Here is a 25,041-nt window from a genome sequence, read left to right on the forward strand (position 1 = left end):
GTCGCTGCGTTTTGCTGTCGCACCACTCGAATGGGGCAGCTCATTCTGCAATAGGCCACGAATTGCTGGAGAACTCACCAACCTATCATCGTTCCTCACGCAAACACGACTCGTCGACCGACGTTGATTATGTTGAGCCTCTTTCAGCCGGTGTAACACACCCGGCCCCACGCATCAGAGACCAGGCATGTCGCCGCCGCCGACATTAGCTCACCATACCGAGTAGCAGCCGGTACGGCGAATATGCTCGGTCAGAGTTCGTACCCCGACAGGGCTTTCATCGTGAAAGCTTATACACAGCTCTACTGGGTCGGCTCTGCTCGGGGTATGGTGTCCCATCAAGCCTGCCGATGAGATTATGTGGGGTCACCTTGACGGCTACTACATTGCCTTACCGTCCTAATCGCGCCAATAGGAGTCATGCACGACCTAGACCACTCACTACACTGTAGTGATGCCCACCGCCATCAACTGTAGCACCAGTGCAGCTAAAAAAAATACTCATTAATGCTAGTATCATATATGGCTAGAGGTCTGGTGGCAATCGACTTGTAGCTCAGTATCTCCACTACGGCAACGCTTACGACATCCCATTACACGCCAGCGCTCGGCATACCCACTGCCCGCCAGAGCTCGACACCACTCACTGCCCGACAGCTTAGCAGGTCCAAGAAGCCCAGCGGCAACACAGCGGGACTGTACACGCGAGGAGAACTTCGTCAATGCAGTGATGCATCGAGTGCCGAGTCCATCCGTCCGTGAAAGCTGTCCCACCCCCTCACTGTGGCATTGCCACGCGTCTCTATATCGGTACGGACATACGAGAGGTCCCACCACCGGTCAATGTCCTTCGACAACACGCTCTACTACGAGCTTGCTCAAAATCCCGCGCAGCACAGGACCCAGTGGCCAGACACGATAAGTGCGTGTGGCACTTGGCCACTGCGCCGCAGTAGCTCGTGGCTTTGGCGTGAGCGTCAGCCACCTCGGCGTCGCTGCAGCAGCAGCCACAGTCAAATCAAATCGGCGTGGGCCGAGAGCAACACCAAGGTGTTCAATGCATTGCAGGTTGACGTCACCCCGAAAGTCTACACTCCGTCGCCGTACTACCCCACTACGTAATACAAGTGCATGAGCGAGTACCCGCAGATCCCGCACATTGTCACCACTCCGAGCTCGGGATCCGCGAAGGGCCACATCCTGCACAAACCAATGCAACCAGAGGGGGCTTTCGCAGTGCATGTTGCACGTCAGCGCGCATAACGACCAGCGTACCTGTCGGGTACCTTCATGAGAAAAACCAACTTCGCGCGTGAAAACGTGTTTGTAGCGGTCATGTTGAAGTGTCAAGATCGTGTCTCCGTTTTGGGCAATATTTCTGGTCTCAACTTCATTTTGGGTACGACCCTTTTTTCCAACCGAGATGGACTACTTGAGCGACACGACGAGCTCCGCCCTCTCGATCTATAGTTCCAGAAGTGGAGCCACAATACTCATTCAACTTCTCGCCCGTCGTTACAGCAGAAACCACACAACGAGATCCACCTTCGCTTGACGACGTTGCTTCAAAAGGAACCACACGCCACGCTCCACCTTTGCTAGACGTCGCTCCAGAGACAGCAACACGGCTCGTTCCGTCTTCTTGCTCCGTCGTTCCATTACGACACGTCCCACCGCCTTGATTCGTCGCTCCTGAAGGAGCTATAACGATCTCCTCTTTCCGAACAGCTCGAAGAGGACTCAACATTCTTCCTTGCGCTGTCATAGTCTGAAGATACGTCGTCCCATTGATTCCACTATACGAGTCGTTGTACGCTGACCTCCATATCCGCTTGTGTACTCAATAATGGGCGCATACTTCCTCACGTTCTGTATCCTGGAACGCCTTTTTCTCTAAAGCGATATTCTACACCGCCTGGAACGTCGCAGCTCGTTTTGTAACCCCCGTAACCTGCGCCGGTGTCACTTGGAACACTAACATCCGAGTGGGCTCCGTTGACACAATAACCCGCGCTGGCATCCCTTGGAACGCGATAGTGCGTTTCATAGCCCCGATAGTCCACGCTGATGCTGCTTGGAGCGCCCATGTGCGCTACGTAAGCCCGCGTTGACGTCGCTTGATACGCTGATACTCTAGTGCGTTCCGTCAGCCCAATAGCCCACACCGACGTCCCTTGGAATGCCAGAGTGCATTCCGTAATCCCAGCAATCCTTTTGAATCATAGTATTCGTTGCCCCCATGCTTTCTTCTATCTATATCAGCGTAGTATCCACTGTTTATCTCCATTCCAGTGCTCCTACGCCTCACCTCTTTATTCGTTCCTCTATTAATCAAGGATACGTTCCCAGTCAATGCGTTCCCCGGAACGTCAACGTGACTCGACACAGTTCCAAAGCGATTTTCCAAGCTCACAGCTCTCACAATGCCTTCATGACCACAGCACTCTAAGCGATAGCGCACGCCCAGCTAGTCGCACAAATTCAAGCAAATCTAGCCAAGCTCCAGTCACACCGCGTGATCGGAGCCGTTCTGGAAAGCTTCTACTGCGCTGTTCACGGATTTTGTTGTTCTCAGCAATACCTGCCCAGGTATCCAATGTATCGCGCTTCTGGATCCAATGACACTCTGCATCGACGTCTACCCAAACATTCACCAATCCTTCCTCCCCCCCCTGCACTTAGAACACCCTGCTTATACACGAAACTGTCAAGGGACAAAGATGCTAGGGTATCGTCCCTGAACATTTATTATCTTGGAACGCCGTCAGTAACACGTTCCACACCGGACCGCATTAGCCCCACGACCGATAGAAAGAAGGGAAGAAGGAAGTCGAAGATTTCTGTAGTGAGACCGACGACCGAGGCCTCGCGCGTGGTGGAGGTTGTAAAATGTAGAAGAAGCTTGTCAAAAGTAGTTACCCTTACCCCGCAACCCCGAAAGTGAATCCGATCAAGTAAGTCGGAGCGCGTCGAAGTCCGACGCGTTCCTAAGCATGACACCCCTTCCTGTTGTACTGAGGGCTATTGTGGAGGTGACACCCGTCTTCTTTGTAGTGAAGACTCACCTTCTTCACCGCTAATGTGGCTCCTTACTTCGGCTGTCATCCGTCCTTGCACTTGGTATCATCCCAGGCACGTACCTCGCACGATTCCCACGACGAGGATGCGCTCCCTTGAGACATGCCAGTTTGGCGGATGAGTAAATAGTGTGATAATTTTCCCCGATCGGATTACACACAACGTTGGATCCGTACGGACAATGAGCTGTATTAATACTCGACGTATTCCAATCAGAGCTAAATGCTCGTCCAGCCCACTTGCCAGTTCATCAAAGAACAAGATGCTCAGAAGCTGTCTTGTATCTTGTCAATACCACCTTGGCGTCAGGGTTGACGTATAATCGAACGAAGAGCCTGGATTAATGATGCCGCCCATCGAGTTTGGTGATAATGGGAGCCTTTTGAAATGGCGTGAAAACTAAGCTTTAGTGACTGTTATCGGTGCCTTGAGCTCGACCTTGACTGGCACCTGCAATGAGAGCTGCCGTTAAGGATCGTCACGAGGTCGCCGACACGCAGAGGACTGTAGTGGAAAGACATTGTTAAACGAGTACGGGTATTGTTGATTGTGAAAGCTGAGCAAGCGGTAGACTTCGGACACTTCGTCGGCGATTTTGGTTGCAGCCCCTTTTCATTTTGCCCGCGATAGCTAGACCTCGTAGATGTTGTGGCAGGGATACCGATTATTGCCTGTTTTGCTCAAAATTTAAAATAAAGTATTAGTTTTGGCATCTAGATAGATTATTGAACTTCTCACACTGGAAATAGGTTGTTGGATGATTCGACAATAAATTATTGCTGGAGTAGCAGAAGCGAGAATATATAATTGGTATCCAATGCAGAAAAAGCTTTCCTAACGGTATAAATAATTGGTAAAACATAATCGCAATAATCAACTTGATGGATGAGGGGGTAACGTGGTCGAGTCAAGGAAGAATCAATTCGGCATGGCGCGGGTCTGACGATTCTTATTACCACCCCCCGTACTCATGGTTTTTAAGCTTTGCTCCTGTTTTGTAAGCAACTGAGTGTCCGCCTATAGCTTTGACAGAAATCGGCTTCCATATCGCTCCGGTGTCACGGAGCTCTATTTCTGAACAGTGAAAACTCAAGAGCTAACGTTACACGTGCTTTTCATGTGCTGTGGCTCCTGCTTGAGATCAAACTGTTTGACATACTATTACGATCATGCTATAATTAGCCGATGAGATGAAGAGTGACGCATTCTATCGCAATTTTGCCACACAAACAAGAAGATCTAGTTTTGGCTTTTTTAAGCGCACTTGAGCACAGATTAAGCGTGCGCTTTAGGTAGACTTGATTAAAATATACATCTTGTGAGCGCGATGGGCCCCACGTCCTTCAGCTTTAATCTGAATCTGAACCGTCATCTTTCGTCGGCGGCGCTCCGACTTGCTGCCACCCTGATCCGATCCTACATGCGATTTGCCCCGCGCAATTTGCGCTCTTCACGCTATCGCTGATTCGGCTGGGATTAATCGCGGCTGACGAGCTCGTTCTGGCTTGGGCCAAGACTCTTGGCACCTTGCCTGCAGGCTAAAAAGTTGCAGAGCAAGCATAACCGGTTGCCGGTGGGCTGGGATCATCTTCAACACTTCAAAGCGCGAACCTGCGCGTTCGGCTTCGTCATTCCCGGCTCTTCGCGCAGCGTCCAGCGCCGATCATCGTGTGCACGCAACATGTCGTTCGATCAACAAGGCCTTCTTATTCCATACTGCACCTTGCAGTCTGCAAGTCATGGCGCCAGTGCGCGTACAATGTGTAGGTCTCTCCTGGTCATTGTTATCAATACCTCTTAAGTCACCTACAAGTTGTTTGTGGGATTCCCAACAGCAACTTGTTGGAACAACCAACGTGCAATTGAGGCGCGCTACGTCCAGACTGTCGGGATCGACTATCGAGGAGTTGTTGGCGCTTGTGTCGCAAGAGAGTACCGCATCCAAGCCGAAAAGGTACATTTGCTGTACATGTACACTGTACATGTACACTGGACATGATACAAGCCTTGCACACCTTGCATTGCAAGGTGACGAGCGCCCAAGTAGGATCAGACTCTGGCGCAGCAGACACTTCAACTAATTCCAAGCGTAGAAAGCGGAGAATGTTATGTTTGCCACGGATACCAGCATCATTTGCTTGCGCCAGCAACTTCAGACGTGCGACTGAAGTTTGAAGCACACTGTTTACAGTGCCGTAGCTTTGAAGAGCTTTACGGAGCCACCTGTCCGAACGCTATGGTCGGTGGGAAACAGTCTGCGGATCGTAGAGCGCCGACATGCTGGGCATTACACCGTGTTTCACTATCACAGAGAAACTCACAGTGATAAACGCCGCCTATGTGCGCTGGCTGGCGATTTAACTTGTGCAAGAGCCTGCGCAGACAAACCATATTCGAATCTCCTAAATCGAGCCAGTAAGCGGAAAAGCCCAAAATTTCGCATGTGAAGTGCCCAATCCAAGCAGATGCTTTCCCGTCACCCAAAATAGTACTAAAAGATATCATTTTGGGCAAACGGACCGCGCCCGCTCGACATTGTGACAAGCATGAGGTCTCTACCGCGACAGGCACTGACTCAGTGACTGAACGAAGCAAAGCTTTTAAAAGTATATGTAGTTTTCTCATCTTCTTCCCCCACAGCGATCAGCACTTCTTTACGTCTGCGAAGGAGATCCGTGTTTGGGTAAACCCTTGCCCAACTGAGCGACCAGTTTCGCTTTGATTTGCTGATAAATGAAGTTGAAGACACTGCAACAAATACAAAATGAACGAAATGTACAGTACTGTGTACCGGTACATGTACATTTTACGGCACCGGAAGTTCCGTCCCGGCCCCACCGCATTTTTTCTGCCCGTGCTTCCAGCTGGTACGCTCCAAGAACGCCGGTGAAGATGAACCTTACATCTCAAATCCAGTCCTCGAGCGCGGTGCTCTTTTTTAAAATACATGTTAAGGGTACCGGTACATGCTTTTGTCGAGTGATGCTGATTATTGTAAATGCCGCAGTGTGAACACACTGTCTACATTTGGGCACTGTCTTTAAGACTTCTTTCAGCTCGGTGCTCGAGGCAGTCTTTTTAGATACGCGACCTTTCAAAACCGTTTTGAAGCCGTTTCAAATGCCGCTTATCTCTTGTCCACTCATTTACACGTAGAGCCGGGGCAACCTGGAATGGCCCGGTTGCGCACTTGATACTGTACAAAAGTACATGTACCGGTACCGGTACCTCGCAATCTAATGATTCGTATTGTAAAATACAATAAGTACTACCGTTTTTTTATATCTAGTACAGTCGTGCACCTCCAATTCGGCAGGGCGGACCATATCAGCAGTGCCAGGGCATAAATGCACAACGTAAGACAAAAAACAATCGCAAATCCAGTGCACTGATATCCTTTTTGTTAATTCAGTACAAAATTTACGAAAATCTTCTGCATAATCTTGGCGTCAGACGCGCGAATCGCGGACGCGCAACAGCACTTCCGGTCGCGATAAGCGTCCGGCAAGGCGGCAACTGTCGCGGACCGCTTAAAAATACTCTGGACGGTAGTGCGCTTTACTGCTTGGGGGGTCTTAAAGCGCTCCGTTGCCCAACGAGCAAGTTCGGAGCAGGATTTGACTTGTGGCTTCTCGCACAAAGACTGCTTCTGTGGGACATGTAGAGGAAGGGCGATGTCCCATTGTCTTGGCGGTAAAAATCTAAGTGTGTGTTTGTATAAAGACGTCCGATCCAAAATTTAAAATCAGATCGATATGGCGTGTCATCCCTCGGCGAGGAGGGGAAAACCGTTGAGGTTAATTGCTAGGGTGGTGATGGGCAAAGGTAATTGCGCATCCGATTTGCGTAATCATCAAATCTGGCAGGGTATCGACTGATACCGGTGCCGAATTGGAGGTGCACGACTGTACAGCACTTCAAAACCAATATTTTAGTAAAAACTAAGAATTGCTTGCACGAGCCTTTTCACGTGATCACAATTATATCATTTTAGTTTTATTTACGTAAGCTTAAAAATACGTGACTATCACCCAACAAATTAATAATTTTAATATTTTTTTAAATATTTAAAACATGTACTACTTTGTCAGATGTACTACGATTCAAGTCGAACGTAACGGCTGTTAACGTCGTTGAATCGCTTTTTTTTCCTACCCTACCCTTGTTGTCCACGTACTGTACATGTACCAGCCCAATCAATCACAGCTGGTACTGTACCTGTCCCGAGAGCCGCAGCTTCTTCGCCAGCCTTGGGGGGGTGTCCGCTTCGCTGCCGACGCCACCCAACGTCTCACTCTTCAATTTGCCTCGGTGGACGCTAAGCCAGCCTTCGCCCCCATCCGAATCGAAGAGCCCCAGTCCAGACCAAGACGACGTCCGCCATGGCCACGGAGGACAAGAAAAACAAGGCTACGGCCAGTCTTCTGCAGCCAGAGGCCTATGACAATGGCGAGGAGGTGCCGCAAGTCTACCGCTCGCTTAACTTCCGCAGCCTGCAGGACCCGTACTCGCACAACCGCGACACGATGGCCAGCCGCTACAGTACGCTGCGTGCCGACGACCTCGAGACGATGCTTAACGGCGGTCTTGAGCGCTTCTACAAGAAGTACGACCACTTGTCGCGTAAGGTCAACCTACAGCTCCCGACACCAGAAGTGCGCTTTGAGAACTTGTCGTTCTCGGTGCAGGTGCCGGCGGAGGTTGGCGCCCACGGTACTGTGGGAACGCACTTGGCCTCTATCTTCACGCCCTGGGAGAAGATTCCCATGACCACCAAGCACGCGCTACACCCGATGAGCGGCATCATCAAACCGGGTTCCATGACACTTATCCTGGCCAACCCTGGTGCCGGTAAGTCGACGTTCCTGAAGGCACTCGCCGGTAAGCTCCAGGACAACAAGCAGACGGAGATCGGCGGAGAGATCCTGTACTCCGGCCTGCGTGGCGACGAGATTGACCTGGTCAAGCTGGTCGGTCTCGTGGACCAGACGGACAACCACATCCCGACGCTGACTGTCCGTGAGACGTTTAAGTTCGCCGACATGTGCGTGAACGGCCGTCCCGAGGACCAACCGGAGGAGATGCGCGACATTGCCGCTCTCCGTACGGAGCTGTTCTTGCAGATCCTGGGTCTGGAGAACTGTGCCGACACGGTGGTCGGTGATGCTCTGCTTCGTGGTGTGAGTGGTGGTGAGCGTAAGCGTGTGACTGTCGGCGAAGTGCTGGTCGGTGGCCAGAGTCTGTTCCTGTGTGACGAGATCTCCACGGGTCTGGACAGTGCCGCCACCTTCGACATCATCAAGGCTCTTCGCACATGGTGCAAGACGCTCGGTGGCTCTGTCATCGTGGCGCTGCTGCAGCCGACGCCTGAGGTCGTGGAGCAGTTCGACGATATCTTGATGGTCAACGAAGGCCACATGGTGTACCACGGACCCCGTACCGAGATCCTGGACTACTTCCAGGGTCTGGGCTTCACGTGTCCGCCTCGTGTGGACCCTGCCGATTTCCTCATTGAGGTGACGTCGGGCCGTGGCCACGGCTACTCGAACGGCAACGTCCCGAACAAGGACTTGGCCGTGACGTCCGAGGACTTTAACAACCACTTTTGCCAGTCGAGCATCTACCGTAAAACCCACGAGGCCATCAGCAAGGGCTTCAACGAGCACCAGTTCGAGAGTCCGGAAGACTTCAAGAAGGCCAAGAGTGTGGCCAACTTGGCCCGTTCCAAGGAGAAATCCGAGTTCGGATTGGCCTTCTTGCCCAGCACCATGTTGCTACTGAACCGTCAGAAGCTCATCTGGCTGCGTGACCCCCCGCTACTGTGGGGTAAGGTCATTGAAGCTATCATCGTGGGTCTCGTGCTCGGTATGATCTACTACAACGTGAGCTCGACGTACTACCTCCGTATGATCTTCTTCAGTATCGCGCTGTTCCAGCGTCAAGCGTGGCAGCAGATCACCATCTCGTTCCAGCTTCGTAAGGTCTTCTACAAGCAGCGACCGCGTAACTTTTTCCGCACAACGTCGTATGCTATTGCCGAGAGTGTGGTGCAGATTCCAGTGAACCTGGTGGTCTCGTTCATCCTGGGCACGTTCTTCTACTTCATGAGTGGACTGACCCGGACGTTCGAGAAGTACATTATCTTCTTCATTGTGCTCGTGGCCTTCCAACACGCCATCAGCGCCTACATGACGATGCTGAGCTCTCTGTCGCCGAGTATCACGGTGGGTCAGGCGCTGGCTTCCATCTCGGTCAGCTTCTTCCTGCTGTTCTCTGGTAACATCATCCTGGCCGACCTCATCCCGGACTACTGGATCTGGATGTACTGGTTCTCTCCCGTGTCGTGGGCGCTGCGCTCCAACATGCTGTCGGAGTTCTCGAGCGACCGCTACACGCCTGTGGAGAGCGCCACTCTGCTCGACAGCTTCTCCATCTCGGAAGGCACCGAGTACATCTGGTTCGGTATCGTCGTCCTCATCGCGTACTACTTTTTGTTCACGACGCTCAACGGTATGGCGCTGCACTACATCCGGTACGAGAAGTACAAGGGTGTGAGTGTCAAGCCCTTGACGGACAAGGCCCAGGACGACGACAACGTGTACGTCGAGGTGGCCACGCCTCATGCGGCCGATGGAGCGAACAAAGGTGGCAACAGCGGCGGTCTGCCGTTCACGCCCTCGAACCTGTGCATCAAGGACTTGGAGTACTTTGTGACGTTGCCTTCGGGTGAGGAGAAGCAGCTTCTGCGCGGAATCACGGCCCACTTCGAGCCGGGTCGCATGGTTGCTCTTATGGGCGCGACGGGTGCCGGTAAGACGACGCTGATGGACGTGATTGCCGGTCGTAAGACGGGCGGACGCATTGTCGGCGACATTATTGTGAACGGCGAGGCCAAGGACCCCGCCAACTTCAGTCGTATCACGGCGTACTGCGAGCAGATGGACATCCACTCTGAAGCTGCGACGATCTTGGAGGCGCTGGTGTTCTCGGCCAATCTGCGTCTGCCCCCGAACTTCACGAAGGAGCAGCGTATGAACCTGGTGCACGAGACGCTGGACCTGTTGGAGCTTACCTCGATCTCTGGCGCTATGGTCGGTGGCCTGTCGGTGGAGCAGAAGAAGCGTGTGACCATCGGTGTCGAGGTGGTGGCCAACCCCAGTATCTTGTTCCTGGACGAGCCCACCAGTGGTCTGGACGCGCGTTCGGCTCTGATCGTCATGCGCGGTGTGCAGTCGATCGCCCGTACGGGTCGTACCGTGCTGTGTACCATCCACCAGCCTAGTATCTCGATCTTTGAGCTGTTCGACGGTCTGCTGCTGCTCCAGCGCGGTGGCTTCACTGCGTACTTTGGTGACCTTGGTGTGGACTCTGTCAAGATGCTCGAGTACTTCGCGTCGATCCCTGGCACGATGGAGATCCGTCCGCAGTACAACCCGGCCACGTACATGCTTGAAGTGATTGGCGCGGGTATCGGCCGTGACGTGAAGGACTACTCGATCGAGTACAAGAACAGCGAGCTGTACAAGTCGAACCGCGAGCGCACGCTCCTGTTGGCTGAAGTTTCCAGCGACTTTGTGTGCCACTCGACTCTGAACTACACGCCTATTGCCACGGGCTTCTTGAACCAGTTGAAGGAGCTCGCCGTTAAGCAGCAGCTCACGTACTGGCGCAACCCGCAGTACAACTTCATGCGCATGTTCCTCTTCCCTCTCTTCGGTGTCATCTTCGGTACGACCTTCTACCAGCTTGAGGCGGACAGCGTCAAGCGCATCAACTCGCACATCGGTCTCATCTACAACAGTATGGATTTCATCGGTGTCATCAACCTCATGACGGTGCTGGAAGTCACGTGTGCCGAGCGCGCCGTGTTCTACCGCGAACGGATGTCGAACTACTACGGTCCACTGCCCTACAGTCTGTCGCTGTGGTTCGCTGAGGTGCCGTACCTGATCATCGTGATCGTGCTGTTCGTGACGATCGAGTACTGGCTGGTGGGCTGGAGCGACAACGGAGGCGACTTCATCTTCTTCATGTTCATTTTCTACCTCTACACGTCGGCTTGTACCTACGTGGGTCAGTGGATGTCTGCTCTGATGCCCAACGAGAAGGTGGCGAATGTGGCTGTCGGCGCGCTGTCGTGTCTGTTCAACTTATTCTCGGGCTACCTGCTGCCGCGTCCGGCCATGAAGGCTGGCTACAAGTGGTTCACTTACCTGATGCCGTCGAGCTACTCGCTTGCGGCGCTGGTGGGCGCTCAGTTCGGTGAGGTGCAGGACGTTATCTCCGTCACGGAGGGCGGTGTCACGACGGACATGACGGTGGCGCAGTTCATTGAGGACACGTACGACTTCCGACCGAACCGCAAGTACAATTTCATGGCGGGACTGCTGGTCATCTGGGCTGTGCTGCAGGTGGCCATCTACCTCACGTTCAAGTACGTGAGCCACCTCAAGAGATAAGCGGCGACGTTGAAGCCAAACGTTGCTGCGCTGACGCAACGTAGGATTGATGAGTAGCTGCGAATGATAGCGGCTGTGTGCATGAACTTTGCTTTTGAAGTAGATTCCTGTTTGATTTTACAATCTTGTGTTGGCTGCGGACGTTAAAGTCTGTTAAATAACTTGGAGCTACGGAGTGGCATAGCACAAAATCGTCTAAGAAAAGATTGGTAAGTTACTACTAGCATTGAAATGAGCTTTTTACCGTCACCAAAGTCCGATATTCTAGCCAATTGCCGCCAGAAATCTCGATAAACCATCCGAGATCGACTCGTCTTGTATAAAGTCGACACTTGAGGTCCGTCACGCCACCGGCAGAGACGGCAGACGTATCCTGCAGCTCCAACTCTGTGCGTTGTACGTAGCATCGACCGTGGCCTGGAACAAGAACGTTTACCCACTCGCTACTGCCGTCGTCACCGAAGATGCGAGCTGAGGTCATCGGGGTCTCGAAGGTCAAATGCTGGGCTCCTCTTGGTAGCTGGCCTCGCTTGTTAAGCTCGTAAAAGAGCCGAGCGCCCGCCTTTATCGTCGCATCTCTGGCATTGACAGCACCTCGACTGAAGCCAAACAGCAGCAGCCGCTACTGTTCATGGTGTCGCCAAAGATGGAGGACATCAACTGGCCAATCGCCTTCCGCGACGTATACTCGTTCTCTTCCAGCCCACGATTTATGAACCAGAGCGAGACAGTTGCAAACCACTGCACTAAAGTCTGCATAGTCTCGGCCAGGTCGGGCGTGATCTTGGTGTCATTGAAACTTGCGATCATGGGTTCCAGTACAAACGTGCACCGTAGATTACAAGGCTCGACGTCTCTTGCGACTTCGTTCGTATTTCTGCCACTCTTGTTGCACGCGTTTTTCAGCGCAGTGGATCTGCTTTAGGGGCTCGAAATCTTCACACAAAGACTCGTAGGAGGCCGGATGCGTCATTGAAAAATGCACTCGAACTAGAATTTTAATGTCGACTCCAGGCTTGATCGACGCCAAGTGCTTGTCCAACGATGCGATCCGCTTGAGCGCCTTTAAAAACGCGGAACTGGCAAGTTCCCGTTGGTGGACGCCACAAAATTTACAATATCATTTTTGAGAGATTCAGGATATCTTGAAGGAAATAGAGCACAAAGTCGGCCGGGGGTGCACTTCAAACGCCTCTTGTCCCTCCGCTCCGAGATCCATGTCGCAATGTTCTGCTAGCAGGTATCTCCAGCCCGCTTGGTCCACATGAGCCACAGCTGCAGGTAAGGCCAAAGCTTCGCGTACTTTCAGGAAACAACTTTAAAAATCCTGGTTATAGGAATAAAGAGGCTCTGGCTCTTCCCAAAATGATTGGGTGAGGTTGGCAAATAGACTTCCAGTCGGCGACGTTGAAAGCCCCATATTTCATTATCAAGGGAGGGGGGGGGCACACGTAGCTGATCGGTGCTGCAGCACTTGGCACCAGGGCTTCAAAAAGGCTACAATTTGTTGCCCACGTTTTGATTGTTTAGTGTTCTTCTCCATTATTATTTAAACAGCTTGAATATTTTAAAACCATAATTTAAGCTGAGCATTAAATACAGAATCAATTATTGGCTTAAATTTAAAGACACGAATCTGAAACCTGGAATAGAAGTTCCAAGTCACTCCGCCAAAAGACCCAGCTCCTGCCCCTACCTACGCCTCCCTCTCAGTATACGTGCCGACCATCACAGCGTTGGGAACACCTAAGCTCGCGTTGGTGCTGTGAAGATCACAACGTCGGAGAAGACGAAGAAGCCCGCGGACCATAACGGGCTGCCTCCACTCTGCCCACAAGCCCTCAGCGCCATAGGCAGTCTACTAGGATTAAGCCCCGTCCAAGCTTGCCGTATACCTGCGATCGTGCTATGTCTCAGGCTCAAGCGTCTTCCAGGTGGGCTTACTACCTCATTGTAGTCATCAACGGTACGAACGTCTACAGAGCAGTGCTTAGCAACGGGTACCATTACTGACTGCTTATCAATTGCTGTATATGTTCTTTTTTACAGCAATTTGGCCATGCTAGCTAAGGACCTAGCGATACTAATGCTTTTGGAAGGATTCTCACCTCATGTAGCAAATCGATGAATTTATTACAAGCTACACACAAGGCTAAAATGCAAATAAGTGCTACGTTTGCTGAGCCTAACGATCGCAAAATGCTTGCAAAAGAAAGAAACTCTCACTGGTAAGAAATGCTTCTTGTCGCGAATATCTTTCGATGAATCGATGCGGGAAATGTTTCGTATGGAATGTGCTAGCTTATCGGCGCTTGCTCAAAATTGTGTGCCCACATTTTATCTCAGCGAGAGCAGCTCCAAGGGCAATCTGTTTCCTGTTTCTCTGTGCACAAGGCACTACATTAGATGTCACGGCCGATCGATTTGGTATTGGACCGGCAACTGTCTCCGCTATCGTGCAGGAAGTGACTCATATAGTATGCAAGGAGATTGAGTTATTAATAGCATTTTCCGGCTTTGGCACTGCGCATCTCAGTTTGCGAAGCAATGTGGCATCCCGCAAATAGATAGCTGCATTGATGTCTCACACATACCGGTGTCCCGCCCGACGGATGAAGGCGACTTGTTTAAAAACAGCAAGGGATAATACAAGCAGGGGATAATACAGCGTGGTGCTGCAAGCAGTGGTAGACTGGAGGGGACGTTTCCTCGACCTCGACTGTAAGTGGACCGGTAGGGTCGGAGACAGCCGCGTATTTCGGAATAGTGCATTGGGACAGTCCTTTCCGGCGGTCTCTGCTGCATCACATACGGTCGCTATACTCACCGGAGAAGAAAGTGTTTGCAGCGGTGCCGTATTACTTGCTTAGAGATTCTGGATATCAAAATACGAATTTTCTCGTGACGACTTTCGAGTTGTCGGAAACTACGAAATTGAGCTTAACAAGCGGCTTTGCCACGCTATCGAGTAGAATGCTCGTTTGGCCAGCTAAAGTGCAGATAGAGGATTCTGCTGCGTGAATTTCAGCTGAGTATTGGACTCGCTCCTGAAAAGAAGTAGTGTACGCACTGTGCATCATTCAAAACTTCTTACTAGACCAAAACGACATCTACGATATTGACACTGAAGAGAGACAACAGGCTCTAAGGCAGTACCAAACAAGGTACCCCCAACCAGAAACAGAAATGGAGGATCAGGCAGTTCAAACAGTGATGGCTATCGGAATTTGTATAAAAAGGCGTTTATTTGCTACTCGATTGCGCTGAAGACTGGAAAACTACAAGAAATTCCCTTAAGAGCGACATATGCTCTGAGTGTTGGCGGTGATGCTCTCTCAGCTCTTCTTCTTAGCGCTCCTTGATATATGAGAGTGTGGCACTTGATTGCTCCGAAAGTATTTCGCGCAGCTGGTAGTACTTGCCGTTCCGTTTTCGTTTGTTGTTTTTTCTCCCTGTATTATAAGGGTCACTTTCGGCAGCGCTATCGTCGTTTGTTTCAGGAAACATAGTGTTTGTATTGGCAGCGACCGCATCATTTTCAGCGAACCGCGGTGCAGTGGTCGAATAGGTTGAGGTTAAAGCGACCGTGTCGCTTGGTTTGATAAGAAGCTGTCTGGCTTATCAAAAAACGGTCTGGCTAATGGTTGGACTCTTAGTTCGATGATATGCTCTTCATACCAGAAACAATGGAAGCAAATACATAAGCATATTGAAACGCTAAAAAGTGTCAAAAAAAGCGCTTTACCTTGGCTCCTTCTTGCCCTCCTTCGACAGGTCAAACCATCCTGGTTCACCCGTGCTGCCTTAAATTCTGCTTGAATCGAAATCACAGATAAAACGGTACATTTATTTTAAAGCCTGAAGCTTATTCTCTATCGCCTTTTTCGAGCGCTGAGTAGATGATACTGCGTTTTTAAACGTTGTAAAAATACGTTTATGATACATGCCGTCTTTTCGCTCCTCCCACGGCCGCTCTTATCCACCTCGCGCCAAACACACTCGAGCGCCAAGGTTGTCTCTTCCGTCTAGCTACGCTTACGATCTTCAATCAGGGCAGGTTGGTCAGGAGTGGTTTCGCTTTCGGGATCGCATGCTTGCCCCGCTCCGCTGTCCATAACTTTCAAGGGGGGGGGGATTTGACGTGATGAACACTCAATCTTACAAGTTTTAAGTTTCAGGGACCCAAACGTGCACCTGAAACAATGTCATTAAATGGGGTTATCTTGGAACATATTTTTGCAGGTTTCAGGGGGAAAATGGTATGCTGAATGCGATTCTCCCTGAAACCTGGAAAATGTCACGGAAAATTCTAGATTTCAGGTTCTACTAAAGACCCCCAATGTGTGTCATATTTTGTATTTCAATATAGCCAATAACTGATTTTTACTTGATCAGAAGCCTACGCCAGTACTATTATACCATTCCGTTCCACTTCACTTGTCCTCTAATGCAAATGCGCCTCGGAATGTGTCAATATTTTTGAACAGAGACCCTGATTGGCCTATTAATAAGAAAGTATTGTGCCTTTCCAAAGTTTTGGCCAATCTGACCTTTAAAGGCTGGTCCTAAGCAAGGGTGGGTAGGGCTAAAGGTGGGATTTGAGGACGAACTGAAGAAGCCAGGCCACTAAATAAAATGATATTTGACCAATAACACTGTTTGATTTTGCCGACTATGACCCAATAATACTTGATTGTGGAGGTCCTACGTAAGGGCTCCGATTTGGTCTAAAGGGTACCTTTTAACAAATTAAGGGCTGAATGGCCAGTATTTACCGGCCATTTACCCTTACGAAGGCTGTAGGCCGGTTACCCGAGAATTTCCTGGAGATCTCCAACATGAACTTGCACTTGAATCACCGCACCTTGAATTTTGATCCTGAGCATTCTGAAATTCATGTCAGCGGCTGCTTGAGTTGTATCTTGGTTCGTCTCCATTTCCTGCGAAAGCTGATCAATGTTCCGAAGTTGTCGAAATGTTGTGTTATCAGGAACTTGCAGTGGAGCGTCAGCTGAAAGTCGAGCTTGCATTGTTGCCATGTACAGCTGTGAGGCTGGCCCACTCGAAATATTGTGATCAGCTAGCATAGCTGCTACACGGGGAACTTGCTCCTGGATTCGATTCTCGGTTGCTCTACGAATAGTGTTGGCTCTTGGTTCTGGTGGTCTTGGAACAAAAACAAAAATCATTAAAACAAAATCGGACTGACCGTGTAGACGAAGGCGAGCTAATTCCCAAGATCTGGCGACGCGACTGGAGAAATATTCCTCGTCCAACTCGAGAAATTCACGTTGTGGGGCGTGCTTGGTGGGCTTGAGATAGACGCTGAAGTCATCCTGCCAATCGTTTGGCAGACGACGAATGAATTCGGCTGCTACTTGAGCCTTGAATAGCCTAAAGCCACGGTCAATCTGAAAGGAGAAGTCGATGGGCTCGGTCTTGTTTCGGCACGAAGTAAGAGAATCGCCGTTCTTGATGGTAAGGCGGCTGGTGAGAATTGCTGGTAGTGGCAGCAACATTGTAAAACTAAAAGTGAGCCTTTAAGCCAAAGGATGCCAGGGCGTGGGAGAATACTCACGGTAGAGCTCGACAAATTTAGGAGATCATGTCAAAACGGGATGGAATTTTGCCAAATGTCATAAGATGTGGACACAATCTGTTTCGGGTTTGTAAATCTATCTTAAAATGTGTATTAAACCCAAGATCTGTATATTTGCAATAAAGTAGGGATTAAGCCAATCAAGAACGTTTATGCCCAGGGAATTATCCCATCTGCCATCCGCCGAACGCCGATTGGACAGAACCTCCAGGTGGTGCAATTATTTTCGGAAATCCTATCCCGACTGATCTATATGAAACTCATCCCCGAAGGGATGTGGCGTGCCGACCCAAACACTTGGTTATGTCTCCGATCCGACGAAGGACTTGCACACGACACTTACCTCAAGCATCGAGCTCCCTACAGACATGGGAATTGAACCCACACCACCTGTTAGCTGACGGGCTAATCAGGCGCATGCAAACCAGTTGCCCAGAATGCATACTAATATTTTAATAAAATTATGTCAAATCTGGTCAAATATGTCTTTGATTGGCATCATCTTTTTTTTTCGTCAAAGGGTTAGGCTATATCTTAGTCGGAAGCACCCGAGATCTTCCGTAAGGGCCATTCTCCTACGTAGGACCATAAAACTGAGGGCGTTTTGGCAGAAAGGCACAATAGTAGAAAGCTGGCAATAATCTGGTTTCACAGCGGCCAAAAATACATGTAATCGTTGTTCGCCTATAAATTCCCTGCACATTATCTCTAACTTAAAAAAAAGTTTAAATCAGAGGCGGAAAAATTGAAGGGGACAAGTGAAGTGGCACGGAGTGGTATGCACCGAAAAAAAACTATGGAGCGAGCTGGGGGTATCCAAAATTTAGAAATAGGGCAATGTGCTACCCAAAAGGCATTTTGTGTTTTGGACCATCAGCTCATGGTACTTCGTAGGAAATTTACGTTTTAGAGTGTCCGAAGATAGCTTTCTGTCCATAGTTTTCCCTCACCTATGAGCGGGTAGATTAGCTGGTGGTAATTCAGAGTTCTAAAATACCCACATTTTTTAGGAAGACTGGGTGGGTGTGACTTGGAGGTGGAATAAAATACCAGTTTGTTTTTACAGCGATGACGTCTTAGCTCGCACCATACGTATTTTATAAACCCAACAGATTTTGTCCTTAAAAAGCGGACGAAATGAGATGCAAGATCGTCAAATTCCAATTGTTTATGTCCTTTTAAGGACAGCAATATCGCGCTGTTTTGACTACCCTCCTTATACATGTACATTTTGTTTTTGCTGATACATGTACGCACCAATTTACCGTAATCTGGGCGGTTAAAAGTAACTCGGTGCAGCTAAACGGGTATTCATGTAAACCGACACAAATTTTAAGCAGTCGTGTCTCCTGAAGAACTTGTCAAGCACGCTTTAGTTTTTTACCTTCAAGTTCTAACCAAGTTCCTCCGTTAAACCATGGTCTAAACGTCGAATGCGACGCCGCTGCTCTACGGCTGCTCGGAAGTGGGCTGCAATTCTAATGGCGGCATGTAGAGGATGCATAGGAAAGCCGCGTCTGCAATAAGTGCACGCGAGCTCACTAGTGGTTGCTTCGGAAACCCCTTTTCATTTAAAATACAATAACCCCCCCTGCAAAATGATGGATCGTTCAAAAAAAACAAACAAATAAACCAAAATTCATTGAGAACTACGACCACCAGCAGAATGTGTGATCGTGGCGATAACGAGTTTCAAGCGCTAGGTTTGACTAAGCTCGCTTCCCATGCGGCATACGATTTTCGCCCGCACAACCCAGACGGTTAGACCTATTTTACTCTACCGATATTTTGAACCAGTATCTACGATAAGATCGGCGTGGCATTACCAATCATCCACACATATCGTCCTCCATAAGGTCCTTTCCCTTCTCCTCTCCCAGAAGACACGTTCTCTTCCTGGCAAGTGACCAACCTCCCCATGGATGCTTTGCGCACGGAGCTCTTCAGTCCTCACTCTTAAATTTCCCTCGGCCAGCCGAGGACTCCGTTCGGTTGACTATCCAGCCGAACGACACACGAGCCGCGACACCTCTAGCTGTTTCCTACCTTTTCGACGGAGTCCAAGATGAGCTTGTTGCAGCCCGAGGCCAACGATGCTGGCGAAGAGGTGCCCGGCGTGTACCGATCGCTCAACTTCCGCAGTCTACAGGACCCGTACTCGCACCGCGGAGGTGACACGATGACGAGTCGATACAGCACGCTGCGAGCCGACAACCTCGAGACGATGCTCAACGGCGGTCTCGAGCGTTTCTACAAGAAGTACAACCATTTGTCACGCAAGATCAACCTGCAGCTACCGACGCCCGAGGTGCGCTTTGAGAACCTGTCGTTCTCGGTGCAGGTGCCGGCGGAGGCTGGTGCCTACGGCACGGTTGGCTCGCACCTGAGCTCCATCTTCACACCGTGGCAGAAGGTGCCCATGACCACCAAGCACGCGCTGCATCCGATGAGCGGCATCATCAAACCGGGCTCTATGACGCTGATTCTGGCCAACCCTGGTGCCGGCAAGTCGACGTTTCTGAAGGCATTGGCCGGCAAGCTGCAAGACAACAAGCAGACGGAGATCGGAGGGGAGATCCTGTACTCAGGTTTAAAAGGTGAAGACATTGACCTGATCAAGCTGGTGGGTCTGGTTGACCAGACGGACAACCACATCCCGACACTCACGGTGCGCGAGACGTTCAAGTTCGCAGACATGTGCGTGAACGGGCGTCCGGAAGACCAACCGGAGGAGATGCGCGACATCGCCGCTCTTCGCACCGAGCTGTTCTTGCAGATCCTGGGTCTGGAGAACTGTGCCGACACCGTGGTGGGTAATGCGCTGCTGCGAGGTGTGAGTGGTGGTGAACGCAAGCGAGTCACGGTGGGGGAGGTGCTGGTCGGTGGCCAGAGTCTGTTCCTGTGTGACGAGATCTCCACGGGTCTGGACAGTGCAGCGACGTTCGACATCATCAAGGCGCTTCGCACGTGGTGCAAGACGCTTGGCGGTTCGGTCATTGTGGCACTACTGCAACCGACGCCTGAGGTGGTGGAGCAGTTCGACGATATCTTGATGGTCAACGAAGGTCACATGGTGTACCACGGACCTCGCACCGAGATCCTCGACTACTTCGACGAGCGCGGCTTCAGCTGTCCTCCACGTGTGGACCCGGCCGACTTCTTGATCGAGGTGACGTCGGGTCGCGGAGACAGCTACTCGAACGGTAAAGTGGAGCGGAAGGACTTGGCCGTGACGTCCGAGGACTTCAACAACCTGTTTTGCCAGTCGAGCATCTACATGAAGACGCACCAGGCAATCAGCAAGGGCTTCAACGAGCACCAGTTTGAGAACCCGGAAGACTTCCAGAAGGCCAAGAGCGTGGCCAACCTGGCGCGCTCGAAGCAGAAATCGGAGTTCGGGCTGGCGTTCGTCCCAAGTACCATGTTGCTGCTGAGCCGTCAGAAGCTCATTTGGCTGCGAGACCCGCCGCTGCTCTGGGGAAAGCTGTTTGAAGCCCTGATCGTGGGTCTTGTGCTCGGTATGATCTACTACAACGTGAGCTCGACGTACTACCTGCGTATGATCTTCTTCAGTATCGCGCTGTTCCAGCGTCAAGCGTGGCAGCAGATCACCATCTCGTTCCAGTTGCGCGGCGTCTTCTACAAGCAACGGCCACGCAACTTCTTTCGCACGACGTCGTACGCTATTGCGGAGACGGTGGTGCAGATTCCGGTGAACCTGTCGGTGTCGTTCATCCTGGGCACGTTCTTCTACTTCATGAGTGGACTGACCCGGACGTTCGAGAAGTACATCATCTTCTTCCTGGTGCTCGTGTGCTTTCAGCACGCCATCGGCGCGTACATGACGATGCTGAGCTCTCTGTCGCCTAGTATCACGGTGGGTCAGGCGCTGGCGGGTATCTCCGTGAGCTTCTTCCTGTTGTTCTCTGGTAACATTATTCTGGCCGACCTGATCCCGAACTACTGGATCTGGATGTACTGGTTCAACCCGCTGGCGTGGGCGCTGCGCAGTAATATGCTGTCCGAGTTCTCCAGCGACCGGTACACGCCCGCACAGAGCACCAAGTTCCTGGACAGCTTCTCGATCTCGGAAGGAACAGAGTACGTCTGGTTTGGCATTGGCATTCTGGTGGCCTACTACCTGTTCTTCACGACGTTGAACGGGCTGGCGCTGCACTTCATCTGCTACGAAAAGTACAAGGGTGTTAGTGTGAAGTCCATGACGGACAACGCTCCGGAGGAAGACAACGTGTACGTGGAAGTGCGCACGCCCGGGTCCGGGGACGTCGTGCAGGCAAAGGCCCGTGGCGCCGGTCTGCCGTTCACGCCGTCGAACTTGTGCATCAAGGACTTGGAGTACTTCGTGACGCTGCCGTCGGGCGAAGAGAAGCAGCTACTGCGTGGCATTACGGCACACTTCGAGCCCGGTCGCATTGTGGCTCTTATGGGTGCAACGGGTGCCGGCAAGACGACGCTGATGGACGTGATCGCCGGCCGCAAAACGGGCGGACGCATTGTTGGTGACATCATCGTGAACGGCGAGGCCAAGAACCCGGCCAACTTCAGTCGCATCACGGCGTACTGCGAGCAGATGGACATTCACTCGGAGGCCGCGACGATCTACGAGGCGCTGGTTTTCTCCGCCAACCTACGATTGCCTCCCACGTTCACGGAGAAGGAGCGGATGAACCTTGTGAGCGAGACGCTGGAGCTGCTGGAGCTGTCGCCTATCGCTGGCGAGATGGTGGGTCGCTTGTCTGTGGAGCAGAAGAAGCGTGTGACGATCGGTGTGGAGGTGGTGGCCAACCCGAGCATCCTGTTCCTGGACGAACCCACGAGTGGTCTGGATGCTCGTTCGGCTCTCATCGTGATGCGAGGCGTGCAGTCGATCGCCCGCACGGGCCGTACGGTGCTGTGCACGATCCACCAGCCTAGCATCTCGATCTTCGAGCTGTTCGATGGACTACTTCTACTTCAGAAGGGAGGTTTCACGGCGTACTTCGGCGACCTTGGCGTGGACTCGGTGAAGATGCTCGAGTACTTCGAGTCGATCCCCGGAACGCAGGAAATCCGACCGCAGTACAACCCGGCCACGTACATGCTTGAAGTGATTGGCGCGGGTATCGGCCGTGACGTCAAGGACTACTCGATCGAGTACAAGAACAGCGAGCTGTACAAGTCGAACCGTGAACGCACTCTTGAGTTGGCCGAGGTGTCGGAAGACTTTATATGCCACTCGACGCTCAATTACACACCGATCGCGACGGGCTTCTGGAACCAGCTGGGTCACTTGGCTAAGAAGCAGCAGCTCACGTACTGGCGCAACCCGCAGTACAATTTCATGCGCATGTTCCTGTTCCCGTTGTTCGCTGTCATCTTCGGCACCACGTTCTACCAGCTGTCTGCGGGCAGCGTGAAGAAGATCAACTCGCACATTGGTCTCATCTACAACAGTATGGACTTTATCGGAGTCATTAACCTCATGACGGTGCTGGAAGTCACGTGTGCCGAGCGCGCCGTGTTCTACCGTGAACGCATGTCGAACTACTACGGTCCACTGCCCTACAGTCTATCGCTGTGGTTCGCCGAGGTTCCCTACCTGATCATCGTGATCGTGCTGTTCGTGACGATCGAGTACTGGCTCGTGGGCTGGAGCGACAACGGAGGCGACTTCATCTTCTTCATGTTCGTCTTCTACCTCTACACGTCGGCGTGTACGTACGTGGGTCAGTGGATGTCTGCTCTGATGCCCAACGAGAAGGTGGCGAACGTGGCTGTCGGTGCGCTGTCGTGTCTGTTCAATCTGTTCTCGGGCTACCTGCTGCCGCGTCCGTCGATGAAGGCCGGTTACAAGTGGTTCACGTACCTGATGCCGTCGAGCTACTCACTTGCAGCACTTGTGGGCGTGCAGTTCGGCACTAACCAAGACATCATAACGGTGACGATGGGCAACGCGTCGACGGACATGACGGTGTCCGCCTACATCGAGAAAACGTACGACTTCCGTCCTGAGAGCAAGTACAATTTTATGGCGGGACTGCTGGTGATCTGGGTCGTGCTGCAAGTGGCCATCTACCTCACGTTCAAGTACGTGAGCCACCTTAAGAGATAAGTAGAAGCGCAAGGGCTTGATCGCTGCTGTAGGTTTATCTTGATGGTCTTAAGCGGCATTCGTTTTGACATGTGAATACCAGATAAAAACGTTTTGTATTTCAGAGTCCTCATTTCTTAGTCGTCTGTTAAGTTTTATTAGCGACTTCGTAAACGTACTCGACGATGTAAACTCAGCTGGAGCACGCTTGTATTGGTTTGAAACGGGTCGCGAGTTCCTCTAGCAATCCATAATCTTCCTGGAAGCACTTTTGATGCCTATGACCAGGGCTCCCGATGGCACATGATAAAAAAATAGATTCCAGCGAAAATGTCAACACGGCAGTACACCGGTAGCGGGTCGCAATGATCGAAATCGAAGTATTGTTCTTCTTCTCTGCCGATAAACTCGTCCGCATCGTGCGTCTTATAAAGCTGCAAGCTGTGACGTTAGATTAATGCACTGAGCAGTGCCAACACACCACACCAACGTTGCCGTCACTTTCACAATTGTCTTGTCTCTTAAGAAAATAAACGGTAATATTTTTTTATATTTACTGGTCAACCATCAAAATGTTGTACCATTAGCCCCTGATTATTAATATACCCCTTATTTTTCATAGATCGGTTTTTACCGATTCCGTCACCACACCCTGACAAAAGCTTTGTACAGCACAATACATGTACAAAATGTATGTTATTCTTTGCTGCTGCAACAAACGAAGGCTGAAGTCTGACTGTGACATTACGTCAGCTTCGCGAAAGAAAAAGCTTGAGCGAGACTGAATATTGAGCAAGATAATTGCGAGCGAGATACGCGGAAACAATACGTTGATATCTAGTATTCCGCGTTTTAAAGGATTCCCCCTTACACCTCCTCTCGAACCATGTCTAGACCATTCTTTCTTAAGTATTCGTAGCGCTGCACCGACTCGACGATAGACTCACGAGCCATTCTTAGCATGAACTACTTGAGCTCATCCGAGTCGTACGCAGCTTCTTCAAGTTGCGGGGTCACTTTTGGCCAAATCGAAAGATCGCGGAGGCCCTTCTCCTTCTCATGCTTAAAGCGCTTCATCATCCGCGCCGTGTACGCGGCCACATCGATTGGGTACAAATACACCGACACGAACTTAGCGTACGGACCCGAGAAGATCCTCTTCACCAGTTCTGCTTCTGCAATCGCCCCTTCGATTACAATTGGGCTACTTGGGTGCTGCCGGAAGAAAGAGTGAATGTGCATCACAAATGCGTCCATAACAGGAGCAGGAAGAGTATTCTTGTAAACCTCAAACATTGCTGGATACTTAAACCCAAACGCTTGCCCAACATGCATCACCGCTTTGTCGAGCTCCAATACTCTATAGCCTTTCAGACGATTTGAAAAGTACGTTTTCTCGGCGCCGCTCTTCGCTGTCACGAACACATATTTCGTAGAGCTCACAGATGCGCTGGATCGCCTCCTCCATCGCTGTTGGTCACGAGCGCTTATTATAAAGAAATTTGAGGACTTGTCAAAATCCAGAAAAAAGTACAGCAAAAAGTGTACTTGTAAATACAGTCGGGTGCAAAATTATAGCCACACCCTCAGTAGAGGTGAGCAAAGAGGACTTAGATTGCAACTTTACGTAAGAATACACTTCAATGTAAATGATGCGTATGATTAAATAAAGTTTTCAAGGTACCGTTGTCATGGAGGATTCAAATGCAGGATTTTGAGGTCTGAGAGGATACAGTGTCAAAGGTTATTAGTTTTTAAATCTACTAAATTATAGCAAAAATACTGAATCGGAGACATTCATTGCATTTGTGTCG

At 50.9% G+C, this 25,041-nt stretch overlaps 3 protein-coding genes across 3 annotated transcripts; 2 read left to right on the forward strand and 1 right to left on the reverse strand.

Moving 5' to 3' along the window:
• Window positions 1–913: 913 nt before the first annotated feature.
• PITG_13574 (uncharacterized protein) lies at window positions 914–1,686 on the reverse strand (the record flags this gene model as incomplete). The annotated part of the gene is made up of 1 exon (XM_002899731.1): window positions 914–1,686. One exon carries the CDS (start codon window positions 1,657–1,659, stop codon window positions 1,516–1,518), a length of 144 nt encoding a protein of 47 aa, XP_002899777.1.
• A 5,774-nt stretch (window positions 1,687–7,460) lies between these two features.
• Window positions 7,461–11,537, forward strand: PITG_13575 (ATP-binding Cassette (ABC) Superfamily; the record flags this gene model as incomplete). The annotated part of the gene is made up of 1 exon (XM_002899732.1): window positions 7,461–11,537. The coding sequence occupies one exon, from the start codon at window positions 7,461–7,463 to the stop codon at window positions 11,535–11,537; it is 4,077 nt and encodes a 1,358-aa protein (XP_002899778.1).
• A 7,664-nt stretch (window positions 11,538–19,201) lies between these two features.
• Window positions 19,202–23,248, forward strand: PITG_13576 (ATP-binding Cassette (ABC) Superfamily; the record flags this gene model as incomplete). The annotated part of the gene is made up of 1 exon (XM_002899733.1): window positions 19,202–23,248. One exon carries the CDS (start codon window positions 19,202–19,204, stop codon window positions 23,246–23,248), a length of 4,047 nt encoding a protein of 1,348 aa, XP_002899779.1.
• Between the last annotated feature and the right edge of the window lie 1,793 nt (window positions 23,249–25,041).

This window comes from Phytophthora infestans, genomic scaffold (assembly GCF_000142945.1).
Source record: "Phytophthora infestans T30-4 supercont1.29 genomic scaffold, whole genome shotgun sequence".
Taxonomy (NCBI): domain Eukaryota; phylum Oomycota; class Peronosporomycetes; order Peronosporales; family Peronosporaceae; genus Phytophthora; species Phytophthora infestans.